The 20155-nt window shown below is 45.5% G+C and overlaps 1 protein-coding gene across 4 annotated transcripts in view; it reads right to left on the bottom strand.

Moving 5' to 3' along the window:
• Positions 1 to 16050, bottom strand: part of ZNRF1 (zinc and ring finger 1) — a 118886-nt gene extending 102836 nt beyond the window's left edge. For 3 of the 4 annotated variants that reach the window (XM_064383319.1, XM_064383321.1, XM_064383320.1), the window contains exon 1: positions 14970 to 15605. In XM_064383319.1, the coding sequence (XP_064239389.1) occupies positions 14970 to 15393 (424 nt within the window). In that variant the 5' untranslated portion in view covers positions 15394 to 15605. Of the gene's footprint in view, positions 1 to 14969 lie in introns of all 4 variants that reach the window. The other variant, XM_012437393.3, reaches the window with a different exon arrangement.
• Between the last annotated feature and the right edge of the window lie 4105 nt (positions 16051 to 20155).

Here is a 20155-nt window from a genome sequence, read left to right as displayed (position 1 = left end):
CACAAGTCACGGCAGTTGTTCCCTTTGGGGAGGGAAGGAGAAAATGGGAATAGGCCACGGTACGTACAATTGTGACTGTAATGTTTTATGTATTAATCTGCTTAGTAGGTGAGTGTATTATCTCTTTTGAATGCCTAAAATATTTCATTAAAAAAATACAATTCCGGGCTGGGGGCAGTGGCTCACGCCTGTAATCCCAGCACTTTGGGAGGCTGAGGCAGGTGAATTACCAGGTCGAGATGGAGACCATCCTGGTCATGGTGAAACCCCATCTGTACTAAAATACAAAAAAATTAGCAGGGAGTGGTAGTGCATGCCTGTGGTCCCAGCTACTCAGGAGGCTGAGGCAGGGGAATCGCTTGAACCCGGGACACAGAGGCAGCAGTGAGGTGAGATCACGCCACTGCACTCCAACCTGGCAACAGAGCAAGTCTCCATCTCAAAACATATGTATATACACATATATAAATATAATTCCAGGGCCAGGCGTGGTGGCTTATGCTTGTAATCCTAACACTTCGGGAGGCGAAGGCAGGCAGATCACGAGGTCAGGAGTTTGAGACCAGCCTGGCCAATATGGTGAAACCCTGTCTGTAGTAAGAAAAAAAAAAAAAAAATTAGCTAGGCGTGGTGACGCACGTCTGTAATCCCAGCTACTCGGGAGGCTGAGGCAGGAGAATCATTTGTACCTGGGAGGCAAAGGTTGCAGTGAGCAAGATTGCACCATTGCACTCGAGCCTGGATGACAGAGCGAGACTCTGCCTACACTACAAGGATCTCAAAAATAATACTAATTCTTCCAGGCTGGGCGCGGTGGCTCATGCCTATAATCCCAGCACTTTGGGAGGCTTTGGGAGGCTGAGGCAGGTGGATCACCTAAGACCAGGAGTCAAGACCAGCCTGACCAACATGATGAAACCCTGTCCCTACTAAAAAACAAAAAATAGCTGGGCGTGGTGGCACTCGCCTGTAATCCCAGCTAGTACAGAGGCTGAGGCAGGAGAATTGCCTGAACTCCGAGGGCGGAGGTTGCAGTGAGCCAAGATCGCACCACAGCACTCCAAGCCTGGTGATAGACTGAGATTCCATCGCAAAAAAAAAAGTGAATGAACCGAAAAAGTAAGAGTCAGGGCTCCAGGCTGGAACTCATGATAAGACTTAAATTCACCCTGTGGGCCCTCAAGTAGAGATAGAGAAGCAATTTTTAATCCTTTATAAAGGTGATCATCACTTTTCCGACGTGTTCTGAACTCCTTAGGCAAAAGATACTTTATAATTACTTGTATGCCATCATATTAAAGTGTTGAACCTCTACTACGTAACCTAAGAAAGATTTGTCATTTCTGAACAGAGGTTCCTAACTGCTTTTTCCTTGTTTGAAGGAGTTAAACGCCATTGTTGAAGGATATGTCTGTAATCCTACAGACCTCATACCTTCAAGAAAACTCTCTCCCACAATTCTCTCTCCCAATTCCATGCTTGTAGCCTTTTCTCTATTTTGTTTTGCTGGCTCTTATGCATCAAATGCTCACTTCCTGTTTCCCCTTTATTGAGCTCTGGAGACCTGGAACCCATAAGAGCCTTTGAAGAAAAGTACAAAGCCAGGAAAACACAGAATGGATACAGTCATGACTTTCCAAAGGAAAGCAAATCTTAACACACTTTTAATAACCTTTCAGCCCTTCCGGTGTCTGTAGCTTACCTAAGATAGTGGTTCAGACATGAGTCCAGAGAAACTGTAAATCAATGAAGTTGAAAACAGTTAAAACTCAGGCTAGGTTGGCAGAGAAGTTTAGGACAGGCAATTGAGGTTTGACATCATAATCCTGGCTTGTTCTAAGCTCTCAGTATCCCTAAGTGTTTCCTTTTCACTATCCTCCAAGGAGGCTGACTGGGTGGCATTTCCTCTGGGCGCCACTCTAAATGCTTTAGACCTAAAATCTTAGAAAAGCACAGATGACCTTGTATGAATCCACTCTTTGTAAAGTGTGCCATGATCAGTGCCAAGCACCAAGATGACCATATGGAAAAGGGAGGCAAAAACAGTAAAGAAATTCCTCATGACCTTTAGATTCTTATCATTACGTCTACAGCCATCCTTTAATCCAGAAAGCTGATGTTCTTCCTATAAATGGCTTCTGGCTCTCTAACACAAGTACTCCCTGCATTTTATGATCCTTTTACACTACAATGGTGTTTTAATTGAAACTCCAGTTTCACTGGTCATGCTACTGCAGCGATTCACTGAGCACAGGCTTCTCTGTTCTATTCTGCTGTCCTGCACTTTGAATTCAGGGCTTGGTGTCAGCATGGAAAGCACCAGCGTTCTGATATGGCAGCCTTTGGTTATGTTCCCCCCAAGGGATTTATCATCCACAACCTACTCAAATCCCTCCCCCAACAGCTACCAAAAATTCCCCTGGTGAGAAATGCTATTATGAGAAGGGGTGGCTGCTTTGTGACTCACACTGTTTCATTAAAAAGATTTTTTTTTCAAACAAATTTTCAGCAGAGGAATCCAAAGGTTTTCCAAAGCCACAGCAAAACAGAACAGCTCATAATACTATTTTTCAAAGGTCTGCCACTTCAGAGGAGATTCCTATACCTCAAAATACTGGAGACATTTAGATTCACTATCCTTTTGTGTTGCACTTGCCCTCTGGGTTGAGAAAGAAGGTAGGAAATGGATGAATTAAATGCAGCCAACATGACTGGGCTTGTCAGATATTAAGATGGAAGGCAGCTAGCTTGCAAGTCAGCCCTCATCACAGGTCTGAAGACTTGCCTATAGCTTTCCACGGCACTGACTGCAATGGTATGAACTTTTCAGTCATAGCTAACCAGAGTTGAGGAAATCTAATAATATATGATGTACATGAGTATTTAGGGATACTTGTTAAAGCAGCAGGCAGAGCTATAAAAAAGTGTCTTTGGCCAGGAGAGGTGGCATGTGCCCACAGTCCCAGCTACTCAGGAGGCTGGGGTGGGAGGATGTCTTAAGCCCAGGAGTTCATGTCCAGCCTGAGCAATGTAGGGAGACCCTGTCTCTGACAAAAGTTTGTTTTTAATCAAAAAATAAAAGTTTCTTTGAAAAGCTGACTTAAATGGTGTTATACTTTTGAGTGTGTAAATAATCTAAATGGACTAGAACAATATTACAGAAAACTAATTTGTCAGGTTGGAATCCCAAGAGCTTCCTCAAATCCTTGTAGGATTCCCAGAATACCCAGGCAGGCAGCAGGATAAAAGAATCTTAATGGCTCTCTCCAAAAAAGGCACTTCTCCACAGGGAAAAGGTTATTTAAGATGGAAACAAATGAAAAGATCTCCAAAAAGCTAAGAAGTATGGGCAAAATCACCACATCAGATGAGCCTTGGGAGCTTGGGTTCCTCTACCTTTGTCCCTGACTCTAAATTAATGCTTCTCCCAGCCGGGCATGGTGGCTCACGCCTGTAATCCCAGCACTTTGGGAGTCTGAGGTGAGCGGATCATTAAGTCAAGAGATGGAGACCATCCTCGCCAACATAGTGAAACCCCGTCTCTACTAAAAATACAAAAGTTAGCCAGGTGCGGTGGCATGCGCCTATAGTCCCAGTTACTCCGGAGGCTGAGGCACAAGAATCGCTTGAACCCGGGAGGCAGAGGTTGCAGTGAGCCCAGATCATGCCACTGCTCTCCAGCCTTGTGACAGAGTGAGAGTGTGTCTAAAAAAAATACATACACACACACAGAGTACAGTACAGAGGTGATTAATTTCAGAGCAACTCTTTGTGAAGCATGGATTAATTATACTTTTCAGAGGGCTCAAGCTACTACCAATGAGAAAGTCAGCGCACTGCTATGACAAGTCTGATTCACTGAGACCAAGATGACAGACCATACATGCCTAAATACGAGGTTAAGTTTCTCCAAAAATTATCCTTCTGAAATTAAGGCACTGCCGACAGCCAAAGTACTCATAAAGTCTCTCAGCATGAAACAATTTGTTAAATTCTTTATTTTGAGCAAAATGTACTCAAATATAACACAGATTTATTACTTATTCCTGAGGGGAATACATTACAGTCACTAGTGTTGGCTATCATAAACAAGGCTTTAAAAGTGTCTTAAGACTGCACTAAAATAAACAACAACAAAAGAAAAAAGCAACCCAGTCCAGGTGCGGTGGCTCACACCTATAATCCCAGCACGTTGGGAGGCTGAAGCAGGTAGATCACCTGAGGCCAAGAATTTGAGACCAGCCTGGCCAACATGATGAAATCCATCTCTACTAAAAATACAAACACTGGCCGGGCATGGTGTCAGGCGCCTATAATCCCAGCTTCTCCAGAGGCTGAGGTAGGAGAATCACTTGAACCCAAGGGGCGGAGGTTGTATTAGCCAATATCACACCACTGCACTCGAGCCTCGGTGACAAAGCAAAACTCCGCCTCAAAAGAAAAGAAAAGAAAAAAGTGGCCGGCGCAGTAGCTCACGCCTGTAATCCCAGCACTTTGGGAGACTGAGGAGGGTGGATCACGAGGTCAAATCGAGACCATCCCGGCCAACATGGTGAAACCCCATCTCTACTAAATACAAAAATCAGCCAGTCGTGGTGGTACGTGCGTGTAGTCCCAGCTACGCAGGAGGATGAGGCAGGGGAATCACTAGAACCTGGGAGGTAGAGATTGCAGTGAGTCGAGATCGTGCCACTGCACTCCAGCCTGGGCAACAGAGAGAGACTTGGTCTCAAAAGAAAAAAAAAAAAAAAGAAAAAGAAAAAAAGAAAAAAACCAATCTGATTCAAAAATGGACACACAAATAGGTATTTCTCCAAAAATATCAAATGGCCAATAAACACATGAAAAGATGCTCAACATCACTAATTAGAGAAACGCAAATGAAAACACAAATGATACTACCTCACATCCATTAAGATGGCTACTATGAAAAAAAAAACAGGAAATTACAAGTATTGGCAAGGATGTGGAGAAACTGGAAGCCTGGGCACTGTTGGTAGGAATATACAACGGTGCAGCTGCTGTGGAAAACGGTATGGTGGTTCCTTAAAAATTAAAAATAGAATCACCAAATGATGGAACAATTCCACTTCTGGGTATATCCTCAAAAGAACTGAAAGCAAGGTCTTGAAGAGGTTTAAGAGAATTCACATTTCTAACACTGAATTACAGCTATTTACAATAGCTAAAATGTAGAAGCAACCCAAGTGTCCAGCAACAGATGAATAGAAAAGCAAAATGTGGTTTACAGACAATGGAATACGATTCAACCTTTAAAAGAAGGAAAATTCTGAAATACACTACAATGGGGATGGACATTATGCGAAGTAAAATAGGACAGCCACAAAAAAACAAACACTGTATGATACCGCTTACATACAGTACTTAGAGTGCCACTGAACTGTACACTTAAAAACGATTAAGACAGCAAATTTTGTTATATTTATTTTATGACAGTTAAAGAAACAACAACTGGAGAGGTGGGGCTGGTGGAGCCAGCACAGAAGCATAGATGTTGTGAAGCTCAGAGACACAGACTTATAATACCAAGGAGGAAATTTCCTTATGGGTATTTGTAGCTTAGGATAAATTTTACAGAGACAGATTTAAGAAGTGGTGAATCATGCTTCTAGAAAATAGTGTTCAATGACCAGAAAAAAAAGTGGCTCTAGGGATGACAAAGATACTGAAATCAAAGATGCACATGAAGAGTTTGAAAATCAGTTTTTCTTTTGTTATTCTCACTGAGAGGACACAGGACCCCTTATACTGAGACATATGAGGAATTTCTTCGTAGGTACTTGGCTGGAACCACAAAGAAAAGATCATCGGCTTCAGCCCAGAAACAGGGCTTTGGAAAAAATTGAGTAAAGAGAAGAAGTATATCCTTGCAGGAGCCTCATGGACAAATACCTACATTTATTTGTTTATTCAACAGAGGAGTTGATGAAAAAGGTAAAATCTCCCACAAGCTAAAATATTCAGACTCTTAAGGAGTGAGGAAGCAAAGATTCTTGGAAAGAACAAAATAAGTTAATCGCTCTGTAATAAATATACATGCTCAGCACCTACCATAGGTCCTGGTATACCGGAGGCTATCAATGGAATAAATGAACGTTTTTGTTCAACAGATCATTACACACAAAGAAAATAAAGTCTAATAGGGCGCAGTGACTCACACCTGTAATCCCAGCACTTTGGGAGGCTGAGGTGGGCGGATGACAAGCTCAGGAGTTCAAGACCCGCCTGGCCAATATGGTGAAACTCCGTCTCTACTAAAAATACAAAAATTAGCCCGGCATGGTGACAGGCGCCTGTAGCCCCAGCTACTTGGGAAGCTGAGGCAAAAGAATCTCTTGACCCAGGAGGTGGAGGTTGCAGTGAGCCGAGATCGTGCCACTGCACTCCAGCCTGGATGACAGAGCAAGACTCCATCTCAAAAAAAGAGAAAAAAAAGTCTTATACTTTTGGGTCAGTCAGAGAAAAGGAAAAACAGGTCTTCCAACCTCTCTAGATTCATCCTAAGCTCTTGAGCTATCTAGCCACCTGGCTGGGGATGTAGGAAAGAGGTTAACTCAGGAAGCCCTTCTGTAGCACCAGCAGCCAAAGAAGAAAAGTCAAGAGGAAGACAAGCACAGAAGGAAAGGGGACACTGACACTATTACCTTCTGATTAGAGCAACTTCAATTCTCAGACAAAGGCAGATTGGCCTGGGCCTATAAGTAGGTGATAATGCTTAGTCCCATGTAAAAGAAAATCATCAAATAGCCAACAATGTAGTTCCTGGTTGAAGCTACCCTCTGAGAGCTGTAGAGATTGCTTAGAAAACACCTGACTAGAAATACTGAAAATAAAGGCCAGGCACAGTGGCTTCATGCCTATAATCCCAGTGTTTTGGGAAGCTGAGGTGGGAGGCTCACTTGAGGCCAGGAGTTCAAGACAAGCCTGGGCAACATAGTGAGATCCCTTCTCTACCAAAAAAAGAAGTAAAAAAAATTATCTGGGTCGGCCGGGCTTGGTGGTTCACACCTGTAATCCAAGCACTTTGGAGGCCAAGGCAGGCGGATCACCTGAGGTCGGGAGTTCAAGATCAGCCTGACCAACATGGTGAAACCCCCGTCTTTAAAAAAACAATCAAACAAACAAACAAACAAATTATCTGGGTATGGTAGCATGGCCTCCGTAGCCCCAGCTACTCCAGAGGCTAAGGCAAGAGAATTGCTTGAGACCAGGAGTTCCAGGCTGCAGTGAGCATGATCTTGCTATTGCACTCTAGCCTGGCCAACAGAAGAAAAACCTTTCTCTAAAAAAGAATAAAAAGAAAAAAATTAATGAAAAGAAAACTAATGAACATACCAAAAAAAAAAAAAATTCAGAGTTTACTTTTCTGCTTGGGGAAGAGAAAAACTAAATGCCTGGTGGAGTTGAGTTTCAGATGTAGAAGGTCTTCTTACTTGCCTTCATATTCATTTGTTACAAACTTAGATTCTTGGGATCCAGCTCCTGAATTCTGGGAGTGGGGTCCCCCCTTATTTGCATTGTTAACTACCTCCTTAGAGAATATTGGGCACCGTTAGGTTTAAGAACCTTTTTGAACCATTCATGGAAATTAGGAGAGCTCTTGTCTGTATCTGCCTCCTTCTTGTTACAGATCCAAGAGTGCACTATAAATTCTTATCATGCCTCCCCTAACTTGGAGTTTACAGGGATCCAGTGAATTCTTCCTTCCTCCTTTCTCCCAACAGAAGAAAGCTGTATGCTCAAGACTAACAATTCTAGGGAGGTCTCCAGGTAAACCATTTCATTATCTAGAAACAATTTCAGCTAACTGCTGCTTTAAGATTAAATGTGGGGCCTGGCATGGTGGCTCATACCTATAATCCCAGCACTTTAGGAGGCCGAGGCAGGAGGATCACTCGAGCCTAGGAATTTAAGACCAGCCCAAGCAAAAAGAAGGAGATCCCGCCTACATAAGATTAAATATTAGCCGGGCGCAGCAGCATACGCCTGCAGTCCCCTACTCAGGAGGCTGAGGAAGGAGGATCGCTTGAGCCCTGCAGGTTGAGGCTGCAGTGAGCCTAACTGTACCACTGCACTCCAGCCTGAACAGACCGAGACCCTGCTTTAAAAATAAAAATAAAAATAAAAAGATTAAACTTGATTATTTGCTTCACACCTGAAAGCTGTCTTCAGGTTATTCACTCATACATACAACTCATTCTTCATCCACACAGCACATAAAGGACAGAAACCCAACTGCAGGATTCAAGGATAAACCTGAGTTCTAGTGAGAATATAAGATTCAGAAGTGAAAACTGCTGAGTCTCTAAGAATTCCCTTCTCATACTCAAAACTAAACCCATGGTAATTACTATGAACCATCTGATTCAGACTAGGCCATGAGAATGCTTGGAAAAGAAACAGATTGACATTTATATGCACTCATCATTCTAATGGACTGAGATAGCCAGGGCGCAGTGGCTCATGCCTGTAATCTTAGCACTTTGGAAGGCTGAGGTGGGTGGACTGCCTGAGGTCAGGAGTTCGGGACCAGCCTGGCCAACATGGTAAAATTCTGTCTCTACTAAAAACACAAAAATTGGGCCAGGCGCAGTGGCTCATGCCTATAATCCCAGCACTTTGGGAGGCCGAGGCGGGTGGATCACGAGGTCAAGAGATTGAGACCATCCTGGTCAGCATGGTGAAACCCCGTCTCTACTAAAAATACAAAAATTAGCTGGGCATGGTGGCGCATGCCTGTAGTCCCAGCTACTCAGGAGGCTGAGGCAGGAGAATTGCTTGAACCCAGGAGGCGGAGGTTGCGGTGAGCCAAGATCGCGCCATTGCACTCCAGCCTGGGTAACAAGAGCGAAACTCCGTCTCAAAAAAAGAAAAAATATATATATATCCCATTTAAGTTAACACCACTACCCTATGAAGCTTTTCCAATTTTGAAGCTGTCAAAATTGAAATTTAGTTTTATAACTGGGTATACAGCAGTACCCCTTTCCCCAAGGCAAAGGAGTACTCACTTTCCTTAGTTTCAGTTACCTGTGGTCAACTGAGGTCTGAAATACTAAGATACCATCATGCACCGCCCAACATGCATGGGTCAACAACCAACTGCATACATGATGGTGATCCCATAAGACTATATACCGTATTTTTATTGTACCTTTTCTATGTTTAGACACACAAATACTTACAACTGTATTACAATTGCTAAGTGTTCAGTACAGTCACATGTTGCACAGGTTTGTAGCACAGGAGCACTAGGAGCAACATCTAACCTAGGTATGTAGCAGGCAATACCATCTAGGTCTGTGTAACTACACCCTATGATGTTTGCCCAGTGACAAAATCCCCTTATCACCCATTTCTCAGAAAGTATCTCTGTCATTAAGCAATGCATGACTGTATTTGGAGATGGGGAGAAAGAGACAGAAAGAACACATTCACATAACTTTTACCACGGCATATTGTTATAATTTTTCTATTATCAGTTACTGCTGTTGAGCTTTCATAGTGCCTAATTTATAAATGAAACTTGATCAAGGGTATGTATATACAGGAAAAGATAGTAGATACAGGGTTCATGTTAGGTACTAGCCACGGTTTCAGGCATACACTGTGGGTATGGAAACGAATCCCCCTTAGATAAGGAGGGACTACTATACTAAAATTTCTACATCCAATAAGCTTGGGGTGAACACCACATACATAAAATACAAAGCATGTTCCTTTTCCCAAAAGGAACTAGAGCTTGATTCATTTTTTTTTTGGCTAAGAATAGCCTGACTCGGCCGGGCGTGGTGGCTCACGCCTGTAATCCAAGCACTTTGGAAGCCAAGGCAGGCAGATCACCCAAGGTTGGAAGTTCAAGACCAGCCTGACCAACATGGTAAAACCCTGTCTTTAAAAAAAAAGAATAGCCTGACTCAAAGTATTCGTTGTGACATGACATACTGAAATGGGTCTTTGTTTAATAACAAAATGTACATATCCCATAAAACAAATGCTTTAAGAGCTAAGCCACTGTTTCTTACACCACCATTCAAACCTCAGTAAGCAAGAGTTAACTATGACCTTCAAGAAATTATCTTTGCCTCAGGGTAACTTTTCTATTTTAAGAACATAGCCTTCAAGGTAATAAAGAGCTAAAAATTCTGCTTTTTTTAAAAAAAAGTTTTCATTAACAATAGAACTTTTGCAGGCCAGGAGACCCATCATGCTCTTTGGAGACCACGGAATGCTTTTCCTTCTTCAGAAACCACGTGAAGGCCCATTACTTCTAGCACAGCTATGGTGCGGCCCAAAGACTTTCTGATTCACTCCAATGGAGTTGGCAACTCTCCCCCATTAGCTAACAATAAAAGAAAATTAAATCACTTGAGAACCCTACAGTGGCAGCAAAATAGAACCCAAGAGATATCCTGCTAGCATGTTCAAAGACTTATTTAAAGCCACTTTGGGCCAGGCATGGTGGCTCATGCCTATAATCCCAACACTTTGGGAGGTGGAGGTGGGAGGATTGCTTGAGGCCAGAGTTTGAGACCAGCCTAAGCAACATAGTGAGACCTCAGCTCTACAAAAGATTGTATAGAAATTAGCCAGGTGTGGTGGTGCGCACCTGAGTCCCAGCTACTCCAGAAGCTGTGGTGGGAAGACAGCTTGAACCCTGGAGTTTCAGGCTACAGTGAGCCATGATTGCACCACAGTACTCTAGCCTGGGCGACAGAGCAAGACCCTGTCTCCAAAAAAACTAAATAAATAATGAAAACAAAATGCAATCACCTTGGATCAGTCTCACTGGATGGCCTGATGACAGTAAAAATGGTTAGGACTTTTCTGAACGTGCATATGTATATATACATATGACTAAGAAGTTGAAGTGAACCCCTCAATGACCAGCCATTTTACAGTAGAACCTAGAAAACATCAACTTCTTTCAACATGGTGGATCCTGCATGTTTCATACCCCACACTTAGAAATCCATACTCTGAGACAAACAGGACTACCACAAGAGAATGACCACGCCTCCAGAATAGCACCTAGGCAACCATCAGGGGTTACAGCCAAACTTACATTTTAATGTGGAAAGGGACTCACTCTGTTTCTGTAAAGCCACCCTTGTCAGCGGGGTGAGTATTATGAGTATAAGCAGCCCACCAATGCAGGTGAGACTTTAGGACACAGAACCAGATTCCATTTGGGGGCTACAGCTAGCACAGCTGTAAACCTCTCCACCCATCACATTCTGAGACGATTAGGCCTGGTGAGGTGGCTCATGCCTGTAGCCCCAGCACTTTGGGAAGCCAAGCTGGGAGGATCATTTGAGCCCAGGATCCGAGACTGCACTGAGCTATGATCTCGCCACTGCACTCCAGCCTGGGTGACAGAATGATACCCTGTCTCAAAAGAAAAAAAAATCTGAGGCAATTAAAGGCAGAGAACTGTGAGTGAGTGCCCCCACAGGAACTCCCCCACTCTCCATTTAGATGTCCTTTGGCTTTTGTGCACATGATCTCACGAGACCCTCACGATGACTCTGAGAGGTAAGCAGGACAGGTGTCATCTCCATTTTACAGATGAATAAACCGTGACTCTGAGGTTAAATGACTCACTTGCCCAAGGTCACAGGTCATACAGCTAATCAGCCGCCTAACCAGGAGACAGCACTCTGACTCGTGGTCCAGCGCAATCTCCAGGACACCACTCGGGTTCCTGATGTTTTCAGATAAGAGGCAGAAGAGGGTACTGGTTAAGAGCCCACGTTCTGACACTGCATTCTGGTCCCATCTCCACCACCGACTAACTGCCTGATCTTGTGTGAGTTCCTTAACCGCCCCCAAATCTGTTTCCTTACCTGTACGATGGGGGTGAGGGAGAACAGTCTTACTGCACAGTTATAGTGATGATTAAGTGAGATGACGGACACAAAGTACTCAAATTCATGTACTCGAAACACGAGTGCCAGGCACAGTACGAGACCTACAACAGGGATCAAGGAACACAGTACTGCTGTCATGGAGCTTAGACTTCAGGCAAACTATACATAGAAAAAAGTAAACAGATAAAATACTTACAAAGTATATTCAGAATAATTAAGGTAACAAGTGAGTGACTGGAGAGAATAACAGAAGGGCCCAATTTTTAAGAGTAGTCTCTGAGCCCTAAGGCATCAGGAAGAGAAATTCCTGTGAAGAATGGACAGAAAAGCATTCCAGGCATAGGGAATGGGATATTTGACAGTCACAGCACAGGGAAGCCAGGAACCTAGAGAAGACAAAGGTGACTACAGCGCTTCCTCTTCCAGGATTTGGGGAGCAAGGCTGGCGCTCATGAGGATGATCACAGCTATTTAAAAAACAACAAAGGTGAGGCTTCAGAGAGGGGATATGTCTTGCCCAAGGTCACAGCTGCTCAGAAGAGGAGCTGGGACCAGGACCCTTCAGTATTCTAGACTCAGCCTAAGCCCCTGCTCTCTGAGAAGGCCTCGTATACAATGAACTCTCTCACGTATTTCACTGACAACTGTTTTCTGTGCCCATAAAGAGTTGCAAAAGCACCCTGAAAACACAAGCAAAAGCATCACATATCAACTTCCAGGCATCTAATCAATTGTGCACCGAAATCCTTACCCTTCTAATCTTACAACACAAGAGCAAAAGCTGCTCAGACCTTACTCAAAGGCTCCAAAGCAAAAACAAGTTTTGCTTCTTGCAGTAATGAAGAAGAGAGGAAACACACATCCTGGAAGAGCCCATGGTCTGTTCTAGGTGAGATGGAACCACTGCTGCACACGAAGGCTCATCTCAAATGAACTGCACTGAAAAAGCTAATTACTTTATTGAATAATACAAGAAATCCCTAAAAGCAGCGGTTCTTAATCAGAGTGGTACCACCCACACCCCAAAGGGCATTTGGGAGTTCTTGGGGACATTCTGGGGTGACACACTGAACTGCTGGATGCTGTCAGCATTTAGTAGGTGGGGCCAGGTATGCTCAATGTCTTGCAGAAGGACATGATGGTCCTACACAGTAAGGAATGGATTACCTACAATATTAATAGCAGCCACCCATACACACTTTCAACACTCTCCCTAAAGGATTAATATGCTCCAACTTTCGTGTATGATCACAGGTCAGTGGTTCTCCCTACCCTTACCATAACCGGATGAAAGAACTTAAGATTTCACAGCTTAGGAGTGAAATTTTGGAATCCAGTTATAAGCTCATAACTCTAGCATGAAACCTGGTGGCAGCATAAGAATAAATAAATTTTTAGTAAGAGACAGACTTAAGAAATTTTAGCAAAAAAAGAACCCCCTTTCTTCCTCCCTACATATCTCTTATGTTTTTCAACACACAAAATTCTGTAATTTTAGAGACACTTCTTATAGTGCTTTTCAGTTCAAAACCAGACACTCATTACAGTTCTTTAAACACTTAACCTGTCATCTCAAAAATATGGCTAACTCTCTGGACTAAATTTCATAGGAAAGATTATTAATTTCAAAACGCCTAATTCTGATCAAATGCCTCAAAGAGTCAAAGGCAATCAAGTCTTGCATCTCATTCAGGGCAGAGTTCGATGAGGTCAGAAAAGCTCTAATGATATCCAGAAGTCTGTTCAGAGATTAAAATAACCTAACAATTCACAAGCTACTTCTAAGTGTTACCCTAAATTAATCACTAATACAGCTTCTCCCCCAACACTATTTCACAAATTAAAGTTTATAGAATTAACAAAAAACCAAACCAAATGAAAACAAACCCCAAGCTATTTGTGGGGGAGGGGGGAGATAACCCAAAAGTCAACCCTGTTTCACAGTGGCTAAAACAGTGATCCAACTGATACTAGCCTCCATAAAGTACCCTAAAGGCAGGAGAAATCTTTCCCCCACACAATATCTAAATTTTCCCAACTCACCCAAAAGAATTTGAAGATGGTAACTTCTTCACTCAACTTGCCAATTAGCAAATAGCTGCCCCACACACCTTTTGACCAATTTTCTAGAAGCCTGACCTAGCAGACAGACCTGTTTTCCTCCTGCCAGGTCTTTTCTGCCCTGCCAGTAGGAATCTGGGAAATCCCCCTCCAACCTTTCGCTGGCTTGTCACCAGAAGTTCATAAAATGAATTCATCCAGATTCTTTGAATCTTCCTTTTCCCTAGTCATGTGCCAACAATCAGGCAATAATGCCCCACCTTGACTGGCTCCCTGTTACAAAAAGATGCAGATTCACAGGAAGACCAAGTACTTAGCATGAAGCAGAAGAAAAAAGATGGAGGGAGGTGAGAGTCGTGGAACCAAGCCTGCTGCATGCAGCACGGGTGACAGAAGCCCTGGTCCTGCAAAGCCCCCGCGAGCTTGGCTGGCCGGGCCCTTCATACAGCAGCCACACCTGTCTATGCCAGCCGCCTGCCGACTGCTCCATTTTGAACATTTCAAACAGATCTCCAGCAGGGTGGCAAAACTGGGCACCTCTCTCTCCCAGCAAGAGTGAGAGCCCTAATCCAGGCATCACTTGCCCCTAATTTTATTTCATTTTCACACTCTGTTTAGGAGACACTGCTTGCTCCAACTGGCTCCATCTCTCCGTTACCAGTGAGCTAGGCACAGTGCTGCAGTAGCAGAATGGAAGCACCCAGGCTGACTTGCTATCAGCCAGACAAGACCTCTTCACTGAGGGTGATGACAATAAATGGGACTCCAATAGGCAGGCTTCGCTCTGCCCTTCCACAAGTGAACACACGCCGGGAGTCCTAAAACGCCGGGCTCCGCAGCCTCGCAGAAAGCCTCGCTTCCAGAAGGTAGGTATCCCATTCATCCCTTGGCATCGGGAACCAAAGGGACAGGCAGATCCCGGTCGTGCACTACATTCCCAAACCTTGGCATGCACGCGAAGGCTTGGGGCGCCCCGGCGCGCCCTCCCTCCAAGGCCTCCACCACCCGCGGACTCACCACTGTGCGAGCTGAACCACCTGGGTCCGATGTGCAGAGGTAGAGCATCCGCCAGCGAGGCTCGGGAGCCCAGGTACAGCATCCCGTCTCTATGGTGACCGCCGCCCGTCTCCTGGTAACCATTGCCATGGGCATAGGTGGAGTCGGACGTGGACCCTCCACCGCCGGGAGCCCTCTCGGAGTCGCCGGTGCCCCGGGAGGCGGGGGTGTAGAGGCCAAAGGGCACCCCCCCGGCCGTGCTGGGGTCCATGCCCATGCCTGCCACCGAGCTGACCGAGCGGCTGCGCAGCCCCATGGCCCCGCCGCCCGTCCGGTAGTGCCCGAAATGGGGCGCCCCTCCCGGCGGCGGCACGGCGCTGTCATCGGTGGAGACCCCCGGGAAGGGTCCCCGGGAGCGGGCCGCCGTGCTCTGCTTGCCCCCCATGCTCGCCCGAGCCCCGGTGGGGCGGGAACCTGGAGGCCGAGACCCTCCCCCACTTCTCAGCAGCGGGGGGAGGGCTGGGCGAGCATAAAGGAGGAGGGAGTCAAAAAGGAGACCCGGAGGGAGAAAAGGAAAAAAAGCAAAAGAAAAAAGGAAAAAACCGCGGGGCAGAAGAGGCGGGAGGGCGGGCGGGGATCCCAAACTCAGAATTTCAAACGATCCAAGCCAAATGCATGTTTCCCCTCAAGGTCCAAAGAGGCGCAGTCCGGCGCGGGCTCCGCGCGCCACAGGCCGCCCCCGGGCTCCGAAAGCCAGGGGGAGCCGCAGGGAAGGAGGGAGGGAGGCGACTGCGAGCGGCGGGCGGGCGCGGGGAGGCGCCGGAGGAGGCCGCCAGCCCCGCGGGAGGAGGCGGAGGAGGGCCGGGGGCGCCAGGCGCGTCCCCCGCCTCAGGACGCCGCGACCATGGACGGCGGCCCGGACCCCTCCAGACCTCAGGCTGGCCGCAGGGCTGGGCGGCCAGGTGCAGCACGGGAAGCCGCGGTCGCGTCGCGTCGCGTCGCGCTGCGCCCTCGCTCCAGCCGCCGCCGGCCCGGCCAGCCGCGCCGCCCAGTTAGGTCCCGGGCTGCGCTCGCCGGCGCTCCTCGCCGCCGTGGAGACAATGGAGGGCGGTAGAGCGCAGGCGCGGCCCGCGCCTCCCCCTCCCCCAGCCGGGTTAACCCTTTCCCGGCCCCTGCGGCGCCCCGGCCGCTGACGCCCTAGCGGTCCCCACCCACCGCCCGCCCCCGGCCGGCCTGTGACCTGGGCGGCCTGAGGCACTGGGCGTTAGCCACAGAAACCAGCCGTCTTTAAAAAGCAAACCCTTCTTAAGTCCCAGAAAGTGGCTAATTATTCAAAAGGAACCGCGTATAGGGGAGGACCAGCAATGATTCGAGGGGTGGGAAGGAAACACCAGGAAGAAGGAGATTTACTCCCTACGCCTACCTGACTCTGAGGGTCACCGGTTGAGCTCCCCTCCTGGCACAAATTTGCCCCCACAGCACCCTCTGGTGGACGTGCTGTCCATTCTTTCGGGGGTTCCCCATCCAAGCACCCCTCTCGTCCGGAATCTCAACATTTGGCGGGTTTAGCTGTTTGGGGGTAAACAGCGCCATGGGGGACACTTGTGAATCCGGGGTTTTGCTGACACTAGGTCAGAACTTCCTATTTGGGACTTAAGCAAATGACTAGATTCCTTAACTAAAATGTAATTTTCAAAATCAATAGGTGTAACATAAAAAGTGAATAGATATGGATATGGAAATACAACAATGCAGCTAAAAGTGATTATAGAAACCTTCCGTCCAAGGCTGGAGCCCTGTTTGTTTTCCATGGGCTGTGTTTCGGCCCACACCACAGGCCAAGGACACGGTGGCTCCGCAATAGGTACTGTTGACCAAGGCTGCATCATTTTGCAAGGGAGTATTCCTTTGCTACCTCAGTCCCTGTCTTTCTCCTACATTCACATTCATTCATTTAAGAATTGTTTTCCTTTTTCTTTTTTTTTTTTCTTTGAGACGGAGCCTTGCTCTGTCACCCACGCTGGACAACCTCTGCCTTCCAGGTTCAAGCGATTATTCTGCCTCACCCTCCCGAGTAAAAGTCTGTTAGAAATTTGAAAATCAGGCTGGGTATGGTGGCTCACGCTTGTTAATCCCAGCACTCTGGGAGGCCGAGGCGGGGAAGGGGGGGAATCACCGGAGACCAGCCTGGTAAACATAGTGAAACCCCATCTCTACTTAAAAAAAAAAAAAAAAAAAAAAAAAACGCCAGGCATGGTAGCTCACACCTGTAATCTCACTTACTCGGGTAGCTGAGGCAGGAGAATGGCTTGAACCCAGGAGGCAGAGGTTGCAATGAGCCAAGATCACATCACTGCACTCCAGACTGGGCAACAGAGTGAGACTCCATTTCAAAATATATATAATATATATGTATATATTAGTATATTGTGTGTATATGTGTGTATACACACAATAGTATATATATGTGTATATATATAATAAAGTTGGGAGTTTATATAAAATAGGGAAAATAGTTTCCCTATAAAATAGGGAAACTTTCATCTTTACTATATATATACACACACATATATAGCAAAGATGGGAGTTTCCCTATTTTGCCCAGGCTGGAACTCCTGGCCTCAAGCAGTCCTTCCACTTTGGCCTCCCAAGTGCTGGGATTACATCATGAGTGACTATGACTGCTGAACAACTATTTATCAAGTGCTAGGTGCTGGCTGTATCATGAAGTCGCTGGCTTAACTGACTTCTGCCTATTAAGTGACCCCAAATACTTCTAAACCAGGGGTAAAACAAGGTGTAGAGAAATATTAAAAGAAAACCAAAAAGAGCAAGGCTAGTCTGTCAGAGATATTGATTGTTCCAGTGGGGCCAGCCTGTAAACAGAAGGAAAGCTATTGCAAGGATGGAATGCCTGGAGGTGAACAAACAGCCCTGTAGAAGTAAGAGGTTTTTGCTAGAGAAATAAAAATAGGAAGAAACAAAATGTGCCAACATTGAATAAATTACTGTAGGTGCCTATATGTGTATACCTGAAGAGAAAAAACAAGAAAGCTTAAGTTTAATCCAATTTCCTCCTAGAAGAAGTACTATGGTATCAGAAGAGGAGGTAGTTCAGTACTATTAAAAGAAAAAAGTAGTAGACACCTTAGAAGATCCCTATTTATTAGATAAATACAAGATACCCATTGTAACTATCCAAATAGCTTTTGATTTATCCATTCGCTCAACAGTTTTTTTAGTGTACTTAACAAAATATTTAGTATGTAATAAATTCCAGGCACTGTAGTAGGTTCTGATATACAGTGCTGAACCAGACAGATGAAGCCCATGTTCTCACAGAACTTCATAAGAAACACTTCGCACCCACTTGGATGGCTATAATCAGAGAAGGGCAAAAGTAAGTATCGATGAGAGGTGGAGAACTGCAACCCTTGCACCTCGCTGGTGGAAATGTAACATGGTGCAGTTGCTTTGGAAAACAGCCCGACAGTTCCTCAAAAAGATTAAATGTGTAACTCGATCAAGACAGTTGCAGGTGGGCAAAAAAAAAAAAAAAAGATTAAATGTGGAGTTACAATATGACCCAGCAATTCCACTCCTACCTAGGTATAGTTCCAAGAGAAAGCAAAACATGGTCAGGCACGGTGGCTCACGCCTGTAATCCCAGCACTTTATGAGGCCAAGGTGGGTGGATTGCCTGAGGTCAGGAGTTTGAGATCAGCTTGACCAACATGGTGAAACCCCATCTCTACTAAAAATACAAAAATTAGCAGGGCGTGGTAGCAGGTGCCTGTAATCTCAGCTACTCAGGAGGCTGGAGAATTGCTTGAACCCATGAGGTGGAGGTTGCTTTGAGCCGAGACTGGGCCATTGCATTCCAGCCTGGGCAACAAGAACGAACCTCCATCTCAAAAACACACACACAGACACACACACACACACACACACACACACACACAAACACACAGAGAAAGAAAAACATATGTCTGCAGAAAACGGCATTATTCAAAACGGCCAAAAAGTGGAAACAACCCAAATGCGCGTCAATTGATGAAGAGGTAAACCAAATGTGGTATCTATACAATGAAATATTATTTGGCTATTAAAAGGAATAAAGGACTGATTCAAACAAGATGGAAGAATCTTGTAAAATCATATTAAATAAAAGAAGCCAGCCATAAAAGACCATATATTATATGATTTCACTTATGTTAAATGTCCAGAGTAGGCAAATCCATAGAGACAGAAAGATCAGTGGTTGCCGCGGCCTGGGGGGAGGGGAGAATGGAAAGTGACTACTAATAGGTTTCTGTTTGTATGTATGTATTTATGTATTTACTTATTTATTTTGAGACAGAGTCTTGCTCTGTCACCCAAGCTGGGGTGCAGTAGCACAATCTCGGCTCACTGCAAACTCTGCCTCCCGGTTGAAGTGATTCTCTTGCCTCAGCCTCCCCAGTAGCTCAAATTACAGGCACGCGCCACCATGCCCCACTAATTTTTTTTTTTTTTGAAACAAGTCTTGCTCTGTCACCCAAGCAGGAGTGCAGTGGCATGATCTCAGCTCACTGCAACCTTCCTCTCCTGGGTTCAAGCAATTCTCCTGCCTCAGCCTCTCTAGTAGCTGGGATTACAAATGTGTGCCACCACGCCCAGCTAATTTTTGTATTTTTAGAAGGCATGGGGTTTCACCATATTGGCTAGGCTGGTCTTGAACTGCTGACCTCAGATAATCCGCCTGCCTTGGCCTCCTAGAGTGGCTGGGATTACAGGTGTAAGCCACCACACCTGGTACAAATTTTTGTATTTTTTAGTAGACCCGGGGTTTCACCTTGTTGGCCAGGCTGGTCTTGGACTCCTAACCTCAGGTTATCCACCCACCTCAGACTCCCAAAGTGCTGAAATTACAGGTGTGAGCCACCATGCCCAATCTCTTTCTGTTTTGTTTTTCTTTAATTTTAATTTTTAATTTGCATGGTTACAAAGTAGGTGTCTTTCTGTTTTATTCATTTATTTCTTTAGAGACAGTCTCACTCTGTCACCCAGGCTGGAGTACAGTGGCATAATCTCAGCTCACTGCAACCTCTGCCTCCCAGGTTCAAACAATTCTCATGCCTCAGCCTCCTGAATAGCTGGGCTATTTTTGTGTGTGTGTGTGTGTGTGGAGACCAGGTTTCACTTGGCCAGGCTAGTCTCAAACTCCT

Source organism: Aotus nancymaae, unplaced genomic scaffold, assembly GCF_030222135.1.
Source record: "Aotus nancymaae isolate 86718 unplaced genomic scaffold, 86718_ANA_hifiasm-v0.15.2.pri h1tg000030l, whole genome shotgun sequence".
In the NCBI taxonomy this organism is placed as follows: domain Eukaryota; kingdom Metazoa; phylum Chordata; class Mammalia; order Primates; family Aotidae; genus Aotus; species Aotus nancymaae.
Note: the sequence above shows the minus strand (reverse complement) of the source record. Positions and strands in the feature narration are given on the sequence as shown.